The following is a 21,817-nucleotide window of genomic DNA, read 5'->3' as shown; positions in this document are numbered from 1 at the left end:
TCTGAACTTTTGAACACTAATTTGTGGTTGCTTCTCTTTGTTTTACCACCTGGTACAACCAAGAAGTGTTGGTCTTCTTTGTCTTTGTAACTCCCTCTCAAGTATCTGTAGGCTGATATTTGATTGCAACTTAGCCACCTCTTCTCCCAGCTAGAAGTCGAGCTCTCAACCTCTCATTATAAGTTGGGTGCTCACTGCCTTGGTAGCTCTCCAGTTGTTAGCCTTCCCCAGTTTTTCCATGTCCCTTTTGAAGGGGGCCCACAACTAGAAATAGTATTCCACGTTCAGCCTTCCCAGTGCTAAGCACTGGAGTATTTTGATTTCTTTTGATCTCCTAATGATACTGTTCCAAAGCCAATGGAATATGCAGTTTGCAGGAATATACAATTTGCCTTATTTGGAAAGAGAGAGAACAGCATTGTCTACTTGGCCTCCAGTGCAACCCCCAGGCTCTTTCCAGTCAGTTGATTCTCAGCCTTTGAGACTAGTGGTACAGCCAATTTTCAAACCATTTATCAGTCACCCATACTTCCTCAAATTACCCTAGTACTGCCATGGGAGATGCCATTATAATAGTCAGGTATTTAATAAGAGAAGACAATCAGGTTAGTCAAGCATTATTTGTTTTTGCTAAAGCCGTTTTCATTTTTCCTGGTTACTTTCTTGCCTTTCATGTGGTTGGAAATGTCCACAGCATACATTTCACTTATTGATGGCAAAAACCTTCTAGGTATTATTGGGTTGCTTTAAAACAGTCAGGATGAAATGTGACGATTGCTAGGTCATCCCTGTGGTTATCATTCATATTGGTGGTGGTGAATGACTTCACCATGAGGTACACCTCAGGCTCCCTCTTTCTACCAATGCTTACTAGTTTAAAAGTTGTTACAATAAAGCTTATTCAAGCTCTGAGCTCCAGCTCAGTTTTCCTTTAGCTGTAAGCTCAGAGCACATGCTGAGTTTGTGCAGGCCTGGTATAAGTGCAGTCCTTGCAACTCTACACTCAAGTAAACTATGAAACCCAGCAGGGCAGCTTTCTAGGTTTCTGAGGCTGCAAAAGCTGATCAAGAGAGCATTCCAGTTGGTAATTTCAAGCAGAAGATTTCTTCACCCACTGTCTTCTGCGGCCTGGCACCAATGGCGTGATTTTGGCTCATAAACTCCATTGTAATACCTAACATTGGAAGAGCACTCAGGAGCGCAGGGTGGGAATAGGTTGATATCTTCAGATCATAGGGGGAGATGATCACCAGAAAATTGAAATGCAAGGCTAGCCCAGAGGAGCAGATGTCACTAGAGAAGACATATTGTAGCTGGGATTAAATCCCAGGACATAAAAACATAGTAGCAAAGAGGGCTGAATTCAACTTCAGTGTGGGTATGGTAGTTGTGCAGACACAGGAGTATTGCTTCAGTACTTGTCTGGTAGTAAAAACTTATTCTGGGGAGAGTCACAGGCTCCATTCCTCCCATGGCAAATCCACCTTTGGTTTGTCACTGAAATTGTTGTGGAAAGCTGGCCCATGAAGTCTCCACAGGAAATGCAGGAAGGAGGACTGGACCCAGAGAGCAACAGGGGGAGTTTGCACCGTGGGCTTTGCTGGCTGTGGTGGGAGGGGATGATTCTTTTGGATCCTGAAGTGGAAGTGAATCAGAGAACCAACAAGAGAGATTTTCCAGAGGAGAAAGATCCAGACAACTCGTATTGTCTCCAGAAAGAGCTGCTGGCTGATAAGCAGCACTAGAAATTTGAGTGTAACAGTGCTTTAAGGAACCCTAGCACCAGGTGTGGGTGCTGAGTACCTTCCTGGAGTTAGAGGCAATAACATTGATCAAATCTGCTTGCCACCCAGCTCTCCTTACCAGATAAATTGCGATCTGAAAATTCCATCTGAGGATTTAGCAAAGCAAAATGGCTCTTTAAATTATAAAGTAGCAAAGTCTTGCACTTTTTAAGATTACTTTAAACCTCAGTCTTTGCAACGGGCTGCAGCAAGAGGGAGTAAAAGAACAAAAAGCCCTTGCTGTTAATATTTATGGCAACTAAAGCAAAATTGCATCACATTTGCAGATGAATGGGAGCCCCTGTTAAAAGCTGCAGCAGCTTAATTTTGGGATGGCACTGGTTTGGGGCTTCATTGTCTAGAATAACAAAGGAGAGCTTTCATGTTAATTAATTTAGAGGAATTATTAGTGTTAAAAATAAATAGTGCAGTCACCTTTCCAAAAATAATTGGAGTGAGGTAAATGAAATTCGTTTGCAAGAAGATACAGATTTTATGTTATTTCAGTTCCAGATTTTTTCAAATAATTATTCTGTGCCAGATACATTGCCCCTATATGAAGTCCTAAGACTGTGTTCTGATAATACCTATGTACCATCTATATAAATAATGCTACAAAGTAAGCCATGTAGATAAATAATTTCCATTTGTTCAGTGAAATAAGAGGCACTTGGAAATGATGCATATAATTAATCACTCTTTTATTTAGAAAATGAAGCATCCAGAACTCATTTAAGAAAAAAAAAAAAAAAAAGTCTGTGATATTTACAGTTTAGAGCCCTTTTTTTTTTCCCAAACACAGATTCCTTTTGGAGAAATTATGTGTAATGTCTAACTACAGTATTCTTCACTCACCGTGGCTTGACAGGAATCAATGGAGCAGTGTTCTTCTTGGGATCCCTTCATTACACAGTCTTTACAGAGGAAACTGATGATTTAAAATGGGTGTAGATTAACAAAATCCTGATTATAGAAATATTTACTACAGATGGATTTTACTGCTTAACCTAAAATATATTCGAGAGCAGGATAAACAAGGTTATGTTATGTCCCTGACCTATATTGAAAACTCAGCTGGTTCAGCCTACCCAATTCTGTTTCTTACTCTCCATCTTTCATTTCTCTTTCTCTCTTTCTACTCCATCAAAGTTTAGGCATTCACACAGTCCCTGAGGTGATTCTGATGTGCAGAGGTCTATCACCTAGCACCTTTCAGAAAACAGGAATCCTGTGGAACCAGGAAGTGTTTTGGGGCTATAATTTCACAGGTTCTGATTTCACAAGGCTTTTGTAAGGATTTATATCCTTGACCAAGCCTATATTTCTACCTGTCTCTGAATCTGCCCATCCCTAATTGAAGACGTGTGTACTTGGTCATGTTTCCTTCTGTTCCTGCATCTCTACTCAAGGCTATAGAAATCCTTAGGAAGATATTTGCTCCACTGCATCAGCTACCCAGAACTAGTATCTACTCCCTTAACTAGATTCCTGCCTGTGCTTCCTGACCCCAAAAGTGAGAACTCTGCCAAACCTTCTCATGTCTGTGCAGCCTTTCCTTCCTTGTGGACATGGCCACGGAGCCCTGTCGCTATACACCAGTGCTTCCCTTTGGCTGAGTGTATGAATTCACCCCCCTCTGATAACAGCATAGGGGCGTACTGTAGCTCCCAACTCAGAGCGTTATCCCTTACATCAAATGACAGGGGATTATTCTTGTGTGCAAAAGATTCTGGGTTCATATCTCTGATGACTCAATCATCACATCATCTATGGCAGAAAGATGGCTGGCAACAAGATTAGATTATGGCAATTCAAAATGTCTCTCTCAGATAAGTGCATACCATGAGTATTCAAAAGTACACACAATCAGATTGTAAAACGGATGACAACAGCATGCCTTGGAGACCAAGAGTGTAAATAAGGATTAAACAAATTTAGGGAAGACAGGTCCCTCTATACCTATGGACCATAGGGGATCAGGTGCAAATGACGCTACTGGAATTGCCTAAACTGATGATTCCTGGAAGGAGGGGTTAGGAAAGTGCAGTCTTGTTGTAGGCCTGTAGCTAGTGGTGTCCCCCATGGGTCAGTACTGGGTCCAGTCTTATTAGGTTGTCCTCCCACTTAGCCCTCATGAGGCCAGATCCAGTACAAGAGAGACATGGAGCTCCTGGAGAGTCCAGGGGAGGGCTACGAAGATGATCAGTGGACTGGAGCATCTCTTATGAGGAAAGACTGAGAGAGCTGGGCCTGTTCAGCCTGGAGAAGAGAAGGCTTTGAGGGGGTCTTATCTATGTATACAACTATCTTAAGGGAGGGTGTCAAGACAACCGGGCTGGACTCTTTTTGCTGGTGCCCAGCGGTAGGACGAGAAGCAATGGGCACAAACTGAAACACAGGAAGTTCTATCTGAATATGGGGAAAAACTTCTTTACCGTGAGGGTGACAGAGCACTGGAACAGGTTGCCCAGAGAGGCTGTAGAGTCTCCTTCTCTGGAAATATTCAAAACCTGCCTGGATGTGATCCTGTGCAATGTGCTCTAGGTGGCCCTACTTGGCAAGGGAGATGGACTAGACGATCACCAGAGGTCCCTTCCAACCTCAGCCATTCTGTCATTCTGTGTGATTCTGTGATATCTGTTATATCCACAGACAACAAGAGAAATGCTGGAAAAAGAAGTCCTCAAGCTGGACCCACTATTTTCTCTCCATGACTGACTCTTGTGTGCATTTTCTGAAGAGCTCTTCAGGTATGGTATATTCACAGTATACAAGGTGTGCTCTACCAGGCATAACCATATCACTCGCTGGTCACACATCGCAACCCAGAGAGTCATCTGCCTAAATGAGATGGCTAGACTGTTTCTTCCATTAGCCTTAGCCATTTCTTGGCATACAAACCTCTATTAAAGGCAAAGATAATCCCAGGAGAAATTTCCTGACTTCTTGTTCATTTCCTCCTTCCAAGTTCTTCACACATCTCTTTGATTTTCACCCCTTTAAATTAAAGACTCTTTAAGAGACCTGTCCTAGGAAGGTGTCACTCTGTAGTGCATTCATCGGGATAGATCCATCTGGCCAATGCATTGTATGGAAGACAAGGATTGGGTTGATAATCAAGTCGCTCCACTTGCAGTCCTTGTTGCCTGGCTGATCACGCTGTGACAGTTTCCCAAATTTATACAACAAAAGTAAAATTCACTGGCCTTTGTGAAGAGCTTTGGTCTTAGTAAAGGAAAGGAGCTGTTTAAGTACAAAGTGTTAATTATTATTACCAACAGGCTGTAACTAATAGTAACCATTTAGCTGGGAGATATGGAAACAGGTATGCAGTTAATTGGTTTACAGTAGATTTAGCTGAGGTCTGATGTTTACACTGCAGACAATCCATCATTGTTGTAAGCAGCATGAAGTTATGCCCAGCTTCAATTATTGTAAGTCTCCCTTTGTGATCTTGTGCTAATATCCCAAGATGTGTCACCACTGAGCATTTGAGCAAAATCTCTAGAAGAATGTGGAACAAATCTGTAAATCTCTTTCTGAAATGCCCTGCCAAAAAACACAGTAAAGTCTTGCATGTCAGGAAGGAAACATTAAAAACATTAATTAAGAAATAAACTCTTCTGAAAATCAAATGGAATGAGGAAGGACAGCCAGATGGGGATCGAATAAAATTCCAGTGGAAAAGCCTTTCATTCCTTCCAGTCTTAGAGAGCATGGTCACTGACATGTTTCCTTTAAAACTCAGGCCCCTGTCCTGCAGTGTGGACAGGCGCCCACGGCACTGCCTGCAGTAATGGACCAGCGGCTCCCACGAACAGGCACGGACCAACCCCTGCAGTCTGGATTGGTGATCTGCTCTGGCCACCACTTGTGACAACACCCTGGTGAAGAGATCTAGTGAGAGGGAGAGCTCAGCTCCTGAGGGAGAAATTGCTGATCCTTGAGAGGCAGCTAGAGCAGCAAGTTTTTTTTTTCTGCTGATAAACCACTGATGGAGAAGCCCTCTCTTCTCCGCTTCCTGTCTCAACTGCTGTCATTTCATTTACAAAAGCTTGTCCCTGTCCCTATCAGCATTTATTTGAGTACATCTCTGCTGCGCCTGAGTGATTTATCTAAACATCAGCAGCTACTGTAAGTGACGGAACAGCGAAGCAGTGGCAGAGGAGGGAGTGGAGAGGTTGAAATGTGACTTCCCTCTTGTGAAATCAAGCACAGGTGACTATTCCCAGCAACTCCAGTGTATTTACATCAGTCACAGGCAGAGAGAAAAAAAGAGGGCATTTCAGAGCCTGCTCAGACATTTGAGACCATTTAATTAACCAAATTAAAATATTTCCCCTCAAAAGCCTATACATGCATGTATGCACATGTGCATGCACTGCTGCTTCACTTTGCACACTTGCTCCCAGTCCCTGTGTGGTGATTTTAATACACCAGGGCTTGGGAGAGGGTTTTGGGGCTTTGAGCTGATGGTAATCAGATGTGTGCGTGAGTGTAAAAGTTGGAATAAGTCCTCCTGGAGTGCGTGTGTGCTCTGTGCGTGTGAGAGAGAGGCAGCGAGCAGCCAATCGCTCACGGAACACACGCGGGGCGTCCTGATGGGGTGGCTGCGGGAGGAGTGTGATGCACAAGCGGCCAAGTGAGAGCGAGCAGAGAGAGAGCGAGCGGGAGAGGAGCGAGCTGCGACTTCCAGAGAGGCAGCCGGGAGGAATCACCAGCCGGGATTTGCTCCTCTCTCTCTCCCTCTCTCTCTGACTTCAATTCAGCTCCTCCCCCGTGTGGTTGTGGCTTTCCCTTCCATCAAAAGCCTGATCAGCAACGCCAGTCTTGAGGAAAAAAAAAAAAAAAAAGAAAGAAAGGAAAAGAAAAAAAAAAGAGAGGAGGAAAAAAAAAAGAGAGAGAGAAAAAGAAAAAAGTGCAAAAGAAGAAAAAGAAAACAAGGAAAAAGAATCAGGGAGAAAAAAACAGTCTCCCTTCCCCCCGGCTGCATCAAACACAGCAGAGTCTGAAACTTTATGGAGTTCTTGCTGTGTTTACCCCGCGGTGGGTAAATCGGCAGCACCCTGCTCGCTCGCTCCTTCCTACTCTTTCTCCCTCGCACTCATCAGCAGTCAGCAGCGATGGAAAAAGTTGCTGGCTGGTACCCAGCCTGGCACGTTGCTCTCCTGTACTGGACATGGCTTTTCCTCTTCACTTTTGGCTTTACCAGTGCAGAAATAACTTGCAGATCCTGCCATTCCCAGGTGAAGCCGCAGCATCAACATCCGCAGCAAGGATTACTAATGCATTTGAGGACCGACAGAGGAGAAAAGGAGCAGAGGAGGTTCCCGGGGGAGAAGGGAGGTGAGAGAGGGCAAGGGGCCGGGATGGATGCGGAGGATGCCGGGCTGCAAGCGCCCCTCGACCCTGCTCTCTCGGGGGCCAAAATCAGCGGCTGGGAGACCCGGACCTTGACAAGGGAGCCCGAGAAAGTGGCCGGGGAGAGCCGGCCCGGAGAGGCGGCGGCTCCTGCGGGGGACCATCGCCGCCTTGGCCAGGCGTCCCCCCCGGCGGGCGCTCGGCGGGGCTCGGGCCGGCGGCGGCGGGGCCGCAGCCCCCGGGGCACCGCGGGGCCAGGCGGAGCCGCGGAGAGGGAGCCGGGGGGCTCCGGCGCCGCCCGCTTCGGGCTGGAGGAGCTGCGGCTGGGCAGCACCACCTTCGCCCTCACCGGCGACTCGGCGCACAACCAAGCCATGGTGCACTGGTCCGGCCACAACAGCAGCGTGAGTACCGGCTCGGCGGGGTTGGGGGCGGCGGGGTTGGGTTTTGACTTGTTTCCCACCCCCATCCCTTTTTTTGTTTTCTTTTTTTCCTTTTTTTTTTTTTTTTTTTCCGGGTGGGGTGGGATGGGGGAGGAGTGGGCTGCTGGGTTTTAATTCTTCTTTAGGGGGGATTTTGCTCCGTTCCCGGGTGCCGCGGATTGGCTTTGCTTAGCAGTGTGCAGTGGGGCAGAAGTACCTCAAAAGGACCATTCTTCTGGAGCAAAAAACTTTCCGCCGCCCGCCTGCTGAGCACAGCCCCCTCCAACCCCCTTCTCCATCACCCTGGAGGCAGAGAGGGATAAACCACTACCACCACCCACGGCGGGGAAGGGAAAGGCCGGTCTGGGGAGGACCCATCCCTCACACCCTGCCTGCACCCCAGGGTAACCCCTGCTGGGAGCTAGGGAAGCTCAGATGGGAGAGAGAAGGGGGCCTGGGAAAGCCCCTGTGCTACTGCTCCCCTTCCTCCTGGCCCACGTCAGCCCAGGGCTTGGCCCCATGCGGTGCTGGTGGTGAGATGCTGGCTGGCTCAGGACTTTATCTCCGAGGTGCCTCCATGCAGGGATCAAAAATGTTTTTTCACCCCTTGCCACCAAGAAGTCAAAATGAGGCAGTTCTCGTCTCCTCCCTGTGACCTGGACCTTTCTCACGAGTAGTGACGGAACGGCTCTGACATGAGCCAAGCAGAATGAAATCAGCCAGAGGAATAGGGGACAGGTTTCGAGGCTGGAGCAATAGTCGTGGCATCAAAGTTACCAAGTTAACTTGAGCCCTGTGGCCCTCCAGCCTGTGCTGTGGAGGTAACCTGGAGCCATTGGGCTGGGACCTGGGTTAAGCGGAGCAAGTTGCCTGGCTTGCTTTCTGCCTGCCCTTAACTCTGCTCCTGGGCTAGCAGAAGCCGGGGGATCTGGTTGCCTGAATGCTCCAACTTCTGTCACTGCTTCTTCAAGACAGCAAGCAGAATGCTAATAAGGGAGACAGGGATGCCGGCGTGACTTGGTGTTGGCCCATAAAACTTCCTGGGAGAAAGGGGGACTTGGGCTCCTCTCCTCTGGGGTGTCTGCAGCTGTAATGCCAGAAGATTTCTGGCTGCCTGGCACAAACCCTTTGCCTCCCTTTCAGCTTTTAGTACTGGGAGCCTGGTAACATTTAGAAATAAGTCTGATCATTATGAATTCTTGTTGGTATAGATTGTATTAAGGCATAACACAGTCACCCCATTTAGAATTAACATGGATGTCATAAGCACCTCACTGTGGGGTTCAGACCTAGTTAATTGAGACGTGGTTTTATGGGCTCATCAGGAGCTTTTCAATCAGTTAATTGACAGAGGAATACTTGTTATCTCTATTTTGAAGGACTTTCCCCTTTCTTCCCAGCTCAGCTAGCCTCTCTCTTACATAGTCGTGGTAACAGAAATTGCCTTGTAGGAACTCTGGTCTTTTCATACAGATTGAATTGAGGCTGACACTGGTTTAAAGAGACCCATTTGCTAAGAAAAAGCTTCTGGTATAAAAACTCACACAGCAAGCATCAATTTTCCTGCTCTTTTAATACAAGGATGTTTCATACCTACATTTATCAAGGCATTATTATTATTTGTGCTTCTTATTATACATGTGCCTAGGCATATATATATATAAGTATGTACATTTCTGCCCTCTGTGATGGTACGGACTATTAATGCTAGGGATGGATTTACTTGCTGAGTGTGTTGGTACAGAAATGTTTCCAGAGAGCTGTAGGGAAACATGCTGCTGCTGTCCTGCCCAAAGAGCCCTGGGTGGTGGTGTATTTGGGGAGGTCATGCTCCCACCTTGCTGCTGGGCACTCTGGCAGCGCTCTGCTAGCTTGTGCTGTGGCTGCACCCCCCTCACAACATTTAATGAAGCTGGGCCCAGCAGGAGCTGGATGCACAACAGGCTTATCTGGGCTCAGCTGAAGCAACAGTGTTAGCTTAGTAGGTATTCAACGTGGCGCTGACCCAGGGTGTCTGCAGGGAGCTTTGGGGCACTCGTCTGTGAAGGAGCTGGGAGCGGGAGGTGGGTTAGGATGAAGGGTTTCCTTTCGTGTGCAATGTGTGTAATCCTGCCTGCACGGGGGTGGCAGAGGATCCTGTGGTAATGTTTGCAAGGGATGCTGTGTAACCCCAGTGCCCTGGCCGCACTCCAGCAGCAGTAGCTGCCAGCTTCCTGCCTGTGTTTCCCCACCATGGCAGGTGGATGCAGCACACCTCATTTTCATTCTAATGGGCTCTGCGTGTGCTGCTGTTAAACAGCTTTTGCCTTTCACCCAGGCATAGGGGCACTATGGAGATGATCATAGTTTGCAGCATCTGTGTGAGTAACAGAAAAAGCCAAAACAAAAGGCAAAAACATCCGAGCTCCCTTTAGATGAAAAAAGCTTGACAATTAAAGCACTGTCACCACTAAGCCACTTAGTTTTTTTTTTTTTTTAATTATTATTATTTTATGTTTTTAGTTTTAGTATACCTGATTCTGCCAAACTCAGTCTGCTTCCCTGTATCCTTTTTTTTTTGGTAGTGCTTTGGATACAATTGCAGTGCTTCTGATGGAGGGGAAAGGACCCTTGAAAGAATTCTTGACTGCTGTAAGAGATTGCATTTACCACTTCTCTGGGGCCAGGCTGTGGTGTACCATCTCACCAATGGCATCCTGCTTTGGCATAGCCATATCCACACGGTGGAGACCCCAGGCCTTTAGCAGTGCCTAGCTCACACCTGTAGGGACACACTTCACGCGCACCCTGATCTCTCCTGTCTGTCTTGGCTCGTTCACCAGTGCTGTCAGTATGTGCTCTCCAGAGGACAGCACAGGTGTAGGGAAACTGGATTGTCAGAAGACTGATGAGGATGAAGCTGGGAATGTATCCAGTGCTGTACAAAAATCCAAATGGTCCTCAGGCTTCCTCTGACTCTGGTGGAGGTGAGTGAGGCCACACAGGCCAGCAGCTGGCATGGTCTGGCATCTCCACAGTCCTGAGCTCTTTCAGCCTGCAGAACAGCATAGAGCGGCTGCAGATAAATTGGGTGCTGGAAATGGTCTTTGGCTTGTACTAAGTCCCAGACTGTCTGGGAATGATCCAGGAGGGTGTTAACTGGCCCATGCTAGTACCATTGCTTAATTTACTTACATCCTAAGAGTCTTTCTACTAGCCTCCATAAAAACTGGAGTATCAGACACTATCAAATAAAACCTTCCTCAAACATCAGCTACAAGACACACAAGTGAGATCTCCAGGCTACTTGCACCTCTGAGGAATTTCGTCATCAGTGTGGAAGCTGGCAGGTTTCCTAGCTCGCAGAGATATCAAGCGTGCTTCCTGATCTGATATATCCAAACACTGTAGATTTGAATTCCCCATAGCCCCCTTAATGCTGTGCTACAGAGTAGGAGAAAACAGCTAGCAGAAATTTCTGTGCGGAGCTGAAAGAGATTTGGTTTTAACAGAGAAGCAACTCTCAAGGAAATATCCATTATGATCTTTTGGGATACAGATGCTTCTCAGAGCTTCCAAGAAACCAAGACTGCTTTTGTCCTAGGCTGGCTCAGAGTGAGATTAGTGCCTTACTTATTCATTTGAAAGGTACCCCGGAGAAAGAGCAAAAAAATGGAGGTCATAAAGTAAGAGAATACGAGGAGGAGCCTTGATGCTACAATACAGCTTGTGCTATAATGTGGTGCTGTGAAGGAAAGCAGCATGGGTTTCTCATTCGCTTTACAAGGCAGTCTACTGTTGCCTTGCTCTGGAGAGAGTTTGCTCTCCTGGGCTGGACATTGGTTTTGATCTCAAAGTGTTTGGCAAAGAATTTGAGAATGTGTCCTGCTGTATGCCTGGGGTTTGGCTTTTGCATAGTCACCCAGCACTTACCTTCTGTAGCCTTGGATATCTTTAAGCAGTAGTTTCAAAATTGTGTTTTACGTTGCTGGAAGTGTAGAGCTGAGCTGCTCTTAGGACGTCCGTAGCGGAAGATCCTCACCAGGCTGTTGGAGATGGGGTATAGACCACATGCAAAGTAACCTGACAAGGCAATCTTTATATTCCATCCATAGTAGAAAATCAGCATGACTGATGGGTCCAGTGCAGCACGAAGCCTGCAAGGTCATCGTCGCTGTTGTCATGTGATTACACTAGAAAACAGAGGAAGAGTTAAGTCTCCTATGCGAAAGCTTTTAGACAAGACAAGACAAGACTCTACATTAGGTATTACTTGCAAAGTTTTACTTGACGTTATTGATAGGACAGACTGAACACAGGTAAAACAGAACAATAATGCACCTATATATTTCCAATGCACTATATTTCTTCTTGGGCAAAGTCATTGTGAATAATCTGATGTTGTTTTAATTTGAAGCATTCAAACCTATTTTATAAATTAAGGAAAGGTACAGGGCTGTAGTGGATATTGCATCCTAAAGCCCTAAACTGATCAAACTGTGTCATATAAACAGTTAGGTTTCCTTCCCTTCTGTTGCTTTCCTCCTTTCTGGATGGCTGTTCCAATTCTAATTCTTCTGGCTGTTGGAAACTTCCCTCTGATTTCTATTCTAATATTGCCATTGGGCATTTTAGATTTTTTTTTTCATTTGTCTTTGTGCTTTTTAATTAAAGTTATTTTCCCTTCCTGGCACTTACGCCCCCTGGAATTATTTTACAGGCAGTGCTTGTATTCCTTCTCAGCCTCTGGTTTGCTAAATCAAGCAAGAACTGCTCTTTCTTTATCTGCTTGTAAGACAGATTGTGGAAAATGAACTGTGAATTTCTAGGAGTCAGGTTCCCCAGAGCTTGAATTTGAATCAGATTTTTGCTTTTGATGAACAGAATTCCATGTGGATGATAATGAATGTATTCACTTTTACCAGTGAGACAGAAAAGGACAGTAAAGGCATGGCAAAATTATCTGTGAGTGCCAGTGTTCCTCTGCTCTGACCAGAATGTGGAATCGATCAAAATGTCATTTCTCACTCCGAGCCTTCTTTGCTCAGCTGCTGTGCTCATGCATCTGGCTGTAGTTAGTGCTCTCTATCCTTCCCTTGCTGGCAGAGCTGTGGCTCCAATGTGAAATTACCAGAGATAGATGAAGAACCTGCCAACATTGTCCTGCCAGTGACCAGCATTATGTTGTATAACACCACAATAGCCCATTGCTCCCTTCCACCCGTAGTGATTGCATTATTATAAAGGAGGAGTTTTAAGGAAATTAATACGAGTGTGGAGCCCAGATTCAGCTGAGTGGTGAAACCCATGGTGAGGAATGACCCTTTTGTCAGCCGCTTTGCATTTAGATTGGTTCCTAAGGTGTGGAAAAGAGGTCCCCCCAAAAAAGATTAATCTAAGTAGGATGTCTGCATTAAAATGCTTCAGTGAAATATAACATGTATTTCTTATATATTACAACAACAATATGTAATAGTATTAGCAGTATAATGCACCAGATGCTGAGAGGCTTTCAGGCTAATCTCTTGCTGGAGCTAATGAGACTATATTTAGGAAGAGATGAGTAAAAGTGAGGAAACAAACATTAGGATTTAAACAGGAAAGAATCAGGTCAAATTAAAGTATTATTAAAAGTCCCATGTTTCAAATTTTGCTTCTCTATCGATCATAAAATAGTTTATATCCATTCTAAATATGAAGCCTCCTTTAAAAAGAAAACACAAACTTTCAGTAAGAGGAAACACCAGAAAATTTCACTGTAACTTAAAATTAGTTTTTTAATTTTTTTTCAGCCTTTTTTTTTTTTCTTTTAAATTGGGGAAAAATAAACAGTAGCCAAAGTATTCTTTCTTCTGTGTTGCAATCCATCTCTAGGTATATTTCTTGACTGTATAAAATGTAGGCTTCTCATATACAGAAAATGATATAAAGTACGTGGGAAATGGTTATTAAGAATAGCCACACGTTGAGAGAAAGCAGTGGGTGAAAGAGAATTTGTGAGAACTAGAAGAAAAGCTTGTCGTTGTCTGAATCTGGTCTCTGTAAAAGTGTTTGAGCGATGGTGAGGAGTTTCCACCCAGACTGACAAGTGGGATATGCAAATCCCATCATGAGGGAAGATTAAGGAGAATAATGGAAGAGCTCTGACAGTTGCAGCTGGCATTCATGCAATATCAAGAGGCTATAAACTGTATAAAGCAATGAGGTTATAGTTTTCAATCTTCCTAATAATGTACTTTATAATAGAAAAGGGTTTTCTTCCTTTCCTCCCGTCTTTGAATAAGTATTTTTTTTTTTTTTTTTTATTTCTCTGACCTGGCAGTCATGATAAGGTCTATCCAAAGGGGGAAGCGAGGAAGCCAGAAGTCATCAGCTCATTCTGGGGAGTTAGGGACCTTGCTAACCCATTCTGCTGTAATGCAGCTTTACATATGAAGGGCTACTTTGGCCTTAGACAGTCTTGCATCCAGTAAGTAGGAAGTTTCTTAATACACCAGACTGAACACAACTGTCACGTGCAGAACTCCAGTGAGGTAAGTGTGAAATGGCCCCATCAAATACCTCTCCCTCTGGAAAATGCTGCTGTAGCTTGGACTGAACATCTCACAGGTTCATACTAATTTCCTTTTTTTTTTTTTTTTTCCTCCAAAGCTCCTGAGAAACAGCAAAAATATTGAAAAATCAAATATAGCATTTTTTTTATCGTCTTGTTTCGAGGAAGCATTTTTAAATATGGATTTCCAATTTTTTATTCTATGTTTAAAAATGATCTAGTGACACAAAAAATCTTGATTGTGTCCCACACAGAGGCATTTAGTGACATTTGTGATGATCTGGCCTCTAGCTGCTGCTACACAGAGCAAGGGTGTCCTGTGGGTCCTGCATCCCACCTGATCCCCAGGTCTGGGAGTTGTAGAACATCACAAATTACAATATTTTCCTGTATTTGAACAACTGATATTATCCTAAAACATGTTTGTGCTGGATGCTGTTCATCCAGACCAAGGCTACGTACAAGGTTTCATTTCATAGGAGGAGAAAAAAAAAAAAACAGACTGACACAAGGCACTTCTTTTCTCTCTGTTTTTTCTCTCCATTATTTTTTTTTCATATCTGGCCAGCAAACCAAAAAATCAATGACTCCCACAGCTCTAATTGACATTTCTATGTTAAATTAAAATGTGCCTTGATTCCAATTCAAATGGCAGCATTGGGTGATAGACTAATTATTTTGGAATTTTAAATGCGTGTTAAAGTTGATGCAGTAAAATGATTTTTGTGCCATTTGCATTTTTTGGCTGTCCATCTTAAGTCAAACAACGGTTAACATGAGAGCCCTTAATCTCTAATTCTCAGTGCTGGTAACACAATAACACTTTTACTTGGTATCGCACTTTCTCTCCTTGGGGAACATAAAAGGAAAGTACTTTGAGAAGGAACAAGATATTTTAGGATATGTCCTAAAACATGATTCTTTTAGAGGCTCTCCAAGAACTTAATTTAGCCTCACATCATGTCCCTAAATAAAGGATTGATGTTCTTCCATGATAACACAACAGGACTCAAAGCTGCCTCTGAACTTTTCCCCTTCACGTTACCATGCCAGGGACATGCCAAGGGCAGGCTGGGCTGAAGGGTTGCTGACATGGGATGAGTAGTGAGGAGCAGGCTGAGGAAAGACATGGAGATTTAGGTGGGTAGTGGGGAGAAGGTGGGAAATTAGACCTATTTCTGCTGCTGTGAAGCGATGCCAGTGCCAAGGTTCAGCTGTGGCCAAAACCCTCCTCTGTGAGCAGCTTGTACTGGGGCAGAGTCTCCTATGCTGTGGTGAGGGGCAAAAGCACTTCTGCAGGGGCAGGAAGGTGAAGGCCGTCATAGACTGCGTGAATTCTCTTTTCCTGGAGGGAAAACTCAGAGGAAGCCCAAATGGGACAAAACCCACCTCAAGCAAGCAATGGGAAGGTGGGACTGACCTGTGCTGTGCTGCTGGGCAATGTGGTGAGGAACCTTAGGGCAGGATGAGGAGAATGCAAAGAGCACATAAGAGAGTAAATTACAGGATAACAGCAAACCCCACCTACCTTTATCCCTGGAGATGAAGTCCTCAAAAATGATGAAAACAATTGATAAATGATAAAGTATTTATTTTGCCACATTATATTGCATTCCCTAATGCAGAAGCAGAAAAGCAAGACATATTCTTGGACCAGCCGAGCTGGCAGAAATGCCAAAGTCATAAAGATATGGCTGGTGCTTGGAGAGGGCAACTGAAATGCATTTATCAAATTGGTTTGCAGACTACCACCAGGAGTAATAGTCCAGTGCCCAGCGTATCACTCCTTAGCAGCCCTCATAACCTAAGAGCCCATCTGTGGAGTCTTTCATGCTTTGTGGAGATATATTAAATCAAGAGATGAAGGAAGAGATGGAAGGCGATGATTTGCAGTTGTCATTTCAAGGCAAGCATTCTTCCAAGACATGAAAAGGCTGAGGATTTTGGGTGGAAAGTGATCAGCAACACATGAGAAGCTCTTGATCCTTTACAACATTAGGTCTCAACTCGGTGTCAGTGCTCACATCCTATTTGTATTGTCACTTTAGCTGGTGATTATTGAAAGACAACAGTGCCATGAGCTCTTGCAGATCTTTCACAGGCAGCCCTTCAGTAGGAAGTGAAAAGCTGTTTAGAAAATCTCAGATTATTTAGGTAACCCAACAGAGACATCCTATTTCTTTCCCCAAATGTTTCTCTTCCTCCTGTTTTCTCATCTCCCTCGCTACTTTCAAGATTGAGAAAATAATTCAAGGTAAATATTTTATATAACAAATCTCTTCATAAATTGTCCCTGCTCAATGTGTGCGTGTGAAGTATTAAAGATCCTGATTCAAAAAGCAGCTGGAAATTCCATGGTAATGTTGGACTGGACCCCATTTAATCATTTGGAATAGTCTTTGCATTGAATATTTTTATTTCACATCTAAGGTGTATTTTGGTATCTGAAAGAGGTCATATATCCCTTTCTGTTTGTGTGACTGGGTCAGTATAAACCTTTAGGAACAGCTCTAATATTCCCTGCCCTGGCCGAGAATGTTGCCTATACCTCTTACTGAATGGTTTCTGAAAAATTTTACTGTATCTTCAAATGAATATTCAAGAACTTTATTTTTGAAGAATTTACCAATGCATAAGTGTAAATATTTTTCTGGGGTAAAAATCATACTTATTGTGAAACTCAAGCTTTATATGCAGAGAATATGAACTGAAAATTTAATTTGCTTTCTGTTGAATTTTAGCTCATGTTTCCGAGAAAAAAAAAAGTTAGTTTTCTGTAGACAAAAAAAGCTTCAAATTAATCATTATTGGAAACAAAATCAAACTATGGAAATGATCATCTGCAAATCAAAGTTAGAGCTTACTTTGATTACATGAAACAATAGATTTTTTTATTGGAGAGGCTAAACAGGTTAAAAAAAAGTACATCAGCAAAATAGCAGATGCATTAACCTTAACACCAGAAAACATAGGTCTGTGGTGAAATATCCCTAGTTAGAGGAGTTTGGGGGATAATTATTCCCTGAGCTGTTTTTTTTTTTTTTTTTTTTTTTTTTGGATAAGGATCACACCATGGGAAGGGACTGCACTACACCTCCTCCACTTCATTTGTGTATGTTTCCACATTTCCCTAGATATATTAAGGGGGACGGAGGCTGGGCTAGAGGTATGAAGAATATAGATCTGTGTTTAGCTTGGATCCAGTGGCTTAGCATCTACACAGAAGAGCCACTGAAATTTAGTAATAATTACCTAGGCAACTGTAACCCTAAGAAGGTTTGATGCAGATCTGCAGTCTTGGTGCTGGTACAGCTGGTTCTCCTTTTGTCTTCATTTAAATGACAAAGGACTGTTTAATTGTACAGCTCCTGAAAAACAACATGAAATAAAACTAACCAAAGCATTCTCCAGATCATCTTTTGGATGGAAAACTCCCACGTTCAGTGCGGCCTTCCATTTTATTGTCAGTTTTTATAAATTGACTTTTTTTTTTTTTCAAAAACCTTGAAAAACTCCTCATCTTTTCCCAAATAACTTATTTTAAAGTCATTCAATGCAATAAAAGTGGCTGATTCCAGCAGTCGCTAACCACAGGCTGTGCCCTTGGCTTTGAGCCCGGTGGGGCTGTGCTATTCCACCTGCAATGGAGGGAGCTGGGCCTCAGACACGAGTAGGAGCTGGAGCAGGGAGCCCAGCTCTGCAGTAATGTGCTGTGGGCTAGGGTCCTGCCGTCTTTTCCTCCCCCACCAAAAGTCTGGGTTCTGAAATCCCTGAAATCCCTGTTGTCTTCATCACGCTGCAGGCTGGGATCTGTCAGATAGGCTCAGCAGCTCCCAAGCCTCCCTCCCATGGGAACGGGAGTTCTTCTTCCTCCCTGCAAACTCCACTGTGTTTTGTCCTCCTCCTCCTCCTCTCCAGCCACCCACACCCCTGCCTGTTGATGCTGTTGCCTGGAGACCTGCCTGTGATGGACAGCTTGGAGGGAAGCGATGATTAAACAACCTGAGCTGCCATCTGAAAGCAGCGATCGTTATTGTAATGTGACAAGTGGTGACAGTTGAGACAGCAACACATTCAGAGTGAGATTCCTTAGAAAAAAAATAAAAAATAAATAAACACACAAGGAAAGTGCTGCACATACCTGTGTGTGTAGGCGTGCAAGTTCTGATGCTATCTCCTGGTGCAGAAGGACAAGGGATGGCACGTGCTTCTTTTTTTTAATGAAAAATGAACACAACCCTAATAATTTTCATGATGAACAGTCCAGCTTACAAGCCAACACAGCTTGCATTGACACTGTCAAACATCTGGTGGGCCAAGGCAGCAATTAAATGTGGATACTGCAGCTGCAAGTGTTAACAAGGGCTGGCTCTGCACAGCATCATTGTCCTCTGAGCTGCAGAGAGGCCATCAGCCCCTTGCTGTCTGCCAGCAGGAATATCCTATGTAGAGAGAGCAATGAGTTGAAGGTTGGGCATGAAGCTGGTGGTGCTGCTGCATCCACCTGATGTCTCCTCCTGCCTTCCTGTCAGATGAGGCCAGTGTAGGTTCAAGGGTGAGCTCAGCATGGATAGAAAATGGATGTGGCTGTATGACCACAGAGATTAGTTCAGGGGATTGTGCATCACATCTTCCAGCATCAACTGGAACGCTCCCACCTTGTTAGCCTTCTTTCAGATCCAGGTGACATGACATGTTAAGAGCCTTAGCTTTGTTTCAGCTTCAGAGAAAATCTGAAATTTCACCTAGTTTTACTTGTCTCACATTCTATGCCATCTTCTCTGTAGGTGCTGCTTGTGATTAAGTAGCTGCACTTTACAGCCTATTAGTGAAGGATTCTCAGATTGGCAAAGAAATTTTTTTTGCTCTTTGATTTGTATAATCTGCCACCACTTTCTGATAGAGATGAAGGAAAAGTGTTATAAAAGTGTATTGTCATGGCTGGTGAACAGGGACTAGGCCATCTGGGTTTGCCTAGAGGACCACAGTTTAACATTCAAATGCCACTGATTTTTGGAGAAATGCAATCTGAAAGAATTCTTGCAGAGGAAACTTGAAAACGTGACCAGATGTCCTGGTAAAACAGGACACCGAGAAGATAATGTTCACTACTAGTTGGGAAACCTTAAGAAGGACTTGAACTTGGAAGATGAAAACTGCTTTTGTGGGGAGGAGTGGGGGGCAGTCCTTGAAACAAGGTGGTTCTGCAAACACTGGCTAGCTCTCTCGATTTAGTCATTAAAGTTTCCTTAAGACCCAGGTCCCTGCAGTCTCTTCATTTTTACCCTTTTAGGGAAATGTTCCTAGAAAGAATATTGTTTCCTTCTTTCCCCAGCTCCCTTTGACTTTGCTCCTTCTAATGCAGCACAGCATTAGCTGGAATTGCCCTGAACTGGGATTGCAATAAACTACTAAAATAGCTAAGGAGCTGCTGGAAAAAAACACATCTGAGATGTGGCAAAATTCAGCATCCCCACACTACAGCCATGTGAGCCAGTTTTGCTACCCTTCCTTTTTATTTATTTATTTTTTATTTTTTTTTAAAGAAAAATCCTTTTTTTCCTGTTTGTAAGTGTAACAGGGGCTAGAGGACTTAACTGTTGTCACTGTTCAGGACTCAGTGTAATGCTAATGCTTGCCTTCCTGACTTTCCTGTGCATACATTATGTAGATACTCACAAGATTCAGTGGAGCAAATAACATATTCATGCTGATGGTTTGTCTGATTTGTGAATAAATTTGGAGAGAGGATATGAATGTTCCCGATGCTCCCCACTTGCTTCTTAGTCTCCCCTTAGTTTTATTCCAAATTAGAACTGATAACATTTCTTCTGTTCTGTCCTCCTTGGGTACCTTTCAGCCCTCCTCAGGGAAGTGGCACTGTCTTGACAAGATAATTACATCTGTATTCTCGCCACAAAGAACAGCAGTGGGGGCAAGGTACAGCTTCAGTGCAGGTAAACATTGCCATTCTCTAAAAGCAGATTTATTTAAAGATATTCTGATGTTTCTTTGAACTTTTTAAGTGATGTTAAGTGTAGTAAGTATTTCTAGGAAATGTTTGTGCTCTGGATTATCTGCCTATGCTTTGATGGTTGTTCATGTCCTTTAAAAATTGCTGTCAATGCCTGTGTTTAGTACAGCAGCACCGATTTTCTTCAGTGCTATTCAAGTTCTTAAGATAGATCTATAAGTAAGGCATCTGGTTGATGGCTTTAAAGGGAAATAAGAAAACAAAACCCAAACTACTTTACAGAGATCCTTCCAAAAAGAGCTAGGAAATCACCTGTGCTCCTGTCAGGCTGAAAGAGAATGAAACATGCCCACACAAACACAAAAACAAAATAATTTCATCTGCTGCTCTGTCCTTTCCATATCTCCATTACATCTGGCACCATCTCAAAATAAAACAGCTGAGAAGGAATGTTAAGTCTGTGTCTGTGCTCCTTTTCTGCTCATGTATATCACGTTCACTCAGATGAAGCCAAGAGTTGTTCTGTGGCAAACAGAAGGAGAATCCATCTCTACTCCTTTCTAAAGCCGAGCTATTGAAATACCCAGCTGAAACAGTCCTTTCTGAGAATTCTTGTGTTTGACGAGGTGGAATTTGGTAAGAAACAAACCTTTATGAACAAGTAGAGGAGAGAGATACCTTGAGAAATCTTATGAGGAGCAGAGGATATAGTACAAAAGAAACAGCATCTCATTATGAAATGTTACTTGGGAAACCTGTATTTAATCCTCCATAGAAAGAGCTTTTTGTTTAAATAAGAACATACTATATCATTCAACATATGGTGATCTTTGCTGGAGAGAGTTCAGAGGAAAGGAAAGAAGTCTATAATTTAGTGGTCCTTCTTAAATATGTAGAATCGTATGGTTGACATCTGAACTTGGATGATATGATATAAATAAAATTTTAACACCTTAGTAAATTCCTCTTTCTAATAAGATACTCAGATTGTCCATAAATACAAATCACATTATGCAGTAGCAGTGCTAGAAGATACTTCATGGTAGAAATACCTGATATAATTAAGTATGAGAAATGAATGCAGTAACATCAGTCCTTCATAATAAGGACAAAAGAAGATAGGCAGATGACATACACTTTTAAACATTCACCTTCCGTCTTGAGTTTACAAAGGACAGATGATGTCAGTAAAGTGAAAACACCACTGAAACAGAGCATTAAACACGAGTACTAGAGCCACTTGGGGAAAGAATGTCAACAGAAGAAAAAGAAAATATAGAAAATAGAAAATATAGTAAAAATCAGCCAATTTCTTGGAGGTATGTCATTTTCAGTGACATTTGCAACACTAAAATATCAACCAAAATAGTCTGCATTATGATAGTGTCAAAAACTGTAGTGAGAAACATTCCCAGTTGACTTGTGCTTTGGCACTAAGATTACGACAAAATATCAATGCTATGTCATGGACACATCTTTTATACTGAATATATAAGAATACATTGAGTATGTGGGACACTATTAACCTCATTCCCTGGAGGTGTAAAAGTTCATTGCTCCTCTTTATTCTTCCACCTTTCCTTCCTGGAATGCACCCTACTGAACAACGTGCATTGTGTCTCCCTACTGGAGAGATTTTCTTTCCAGCTGTCTTCTTTTTTGTGTGTCTCCTTAGTTGCATGGTGGATGTCACTAGAGGATTTTTGCTGATGGTAACAAGTTCTTTGGGCAGTGAGGCTACTGC

The 21,817-nt window shown here is 43.5% G+C and overlaps 1 protein-coding gene and 1 long non-coding RNA gene across 7 annotated transcripts in view; both read left to right on the top strand.

Moving 5' to 3' along the window:
* The first annotated feature begins 4,770 nt into the window (after window positions 1-4,770).
* The window catches only part of LOC310902604 (VPS10 domain-containing receptor SorCS1-like), a 292,328-nt gene continuing 275,281 nt past the window's right edge, over window positions 4,771-21,817 (top strand). For 2 of the 6 annotated variants that reach the window (XM_083844426.1, XM_083844429.1), the window contains exon 1: window positions 4,781-7,549. In XM_083844426.1, the coding sequence (XP_083700552.1) occupies window positions 6,908-7,549 (642 nt within the window). In that variant the 5' untranslated portion in view covers window positions 4,781-6,907. Of the gene's footprint in view, window positions 7,550-21,817 lie in introns of all 6 variants that reach the window. The other 4 variants (XM_083844428.1, XM_083844425.1, XM_083844427.1 and 1 more) reach the window with 4 other exon arrangements.
* LOC310902609 lies at window positions 14,053-21,774 on the top strand. Its single transcript, XR_014586815.1, has 3 exons — window positions 14,053-14,079; window positions 19,960-20,056; window positions 21,749-21,774. It is a non-coding gene; the product is annotated as an uncharacterized lncRNA (long non-coding RNA).

Source organism: Anser anser, assembly GCF_964211835.1.
Source record: "Anser anser genome assembly, chromosome: 7".
Taxonomy (NCBI): Eukaryota; Metazoa; Chordata; class Aves; order Anseriformes; family Anatidae; genus Anser; species Anser anser.
The sequence above is the reverse complement of the archived record's forward strand: the minus strand, read 5'-3'. Positions and strand labels throughout refer to the sequence as shown.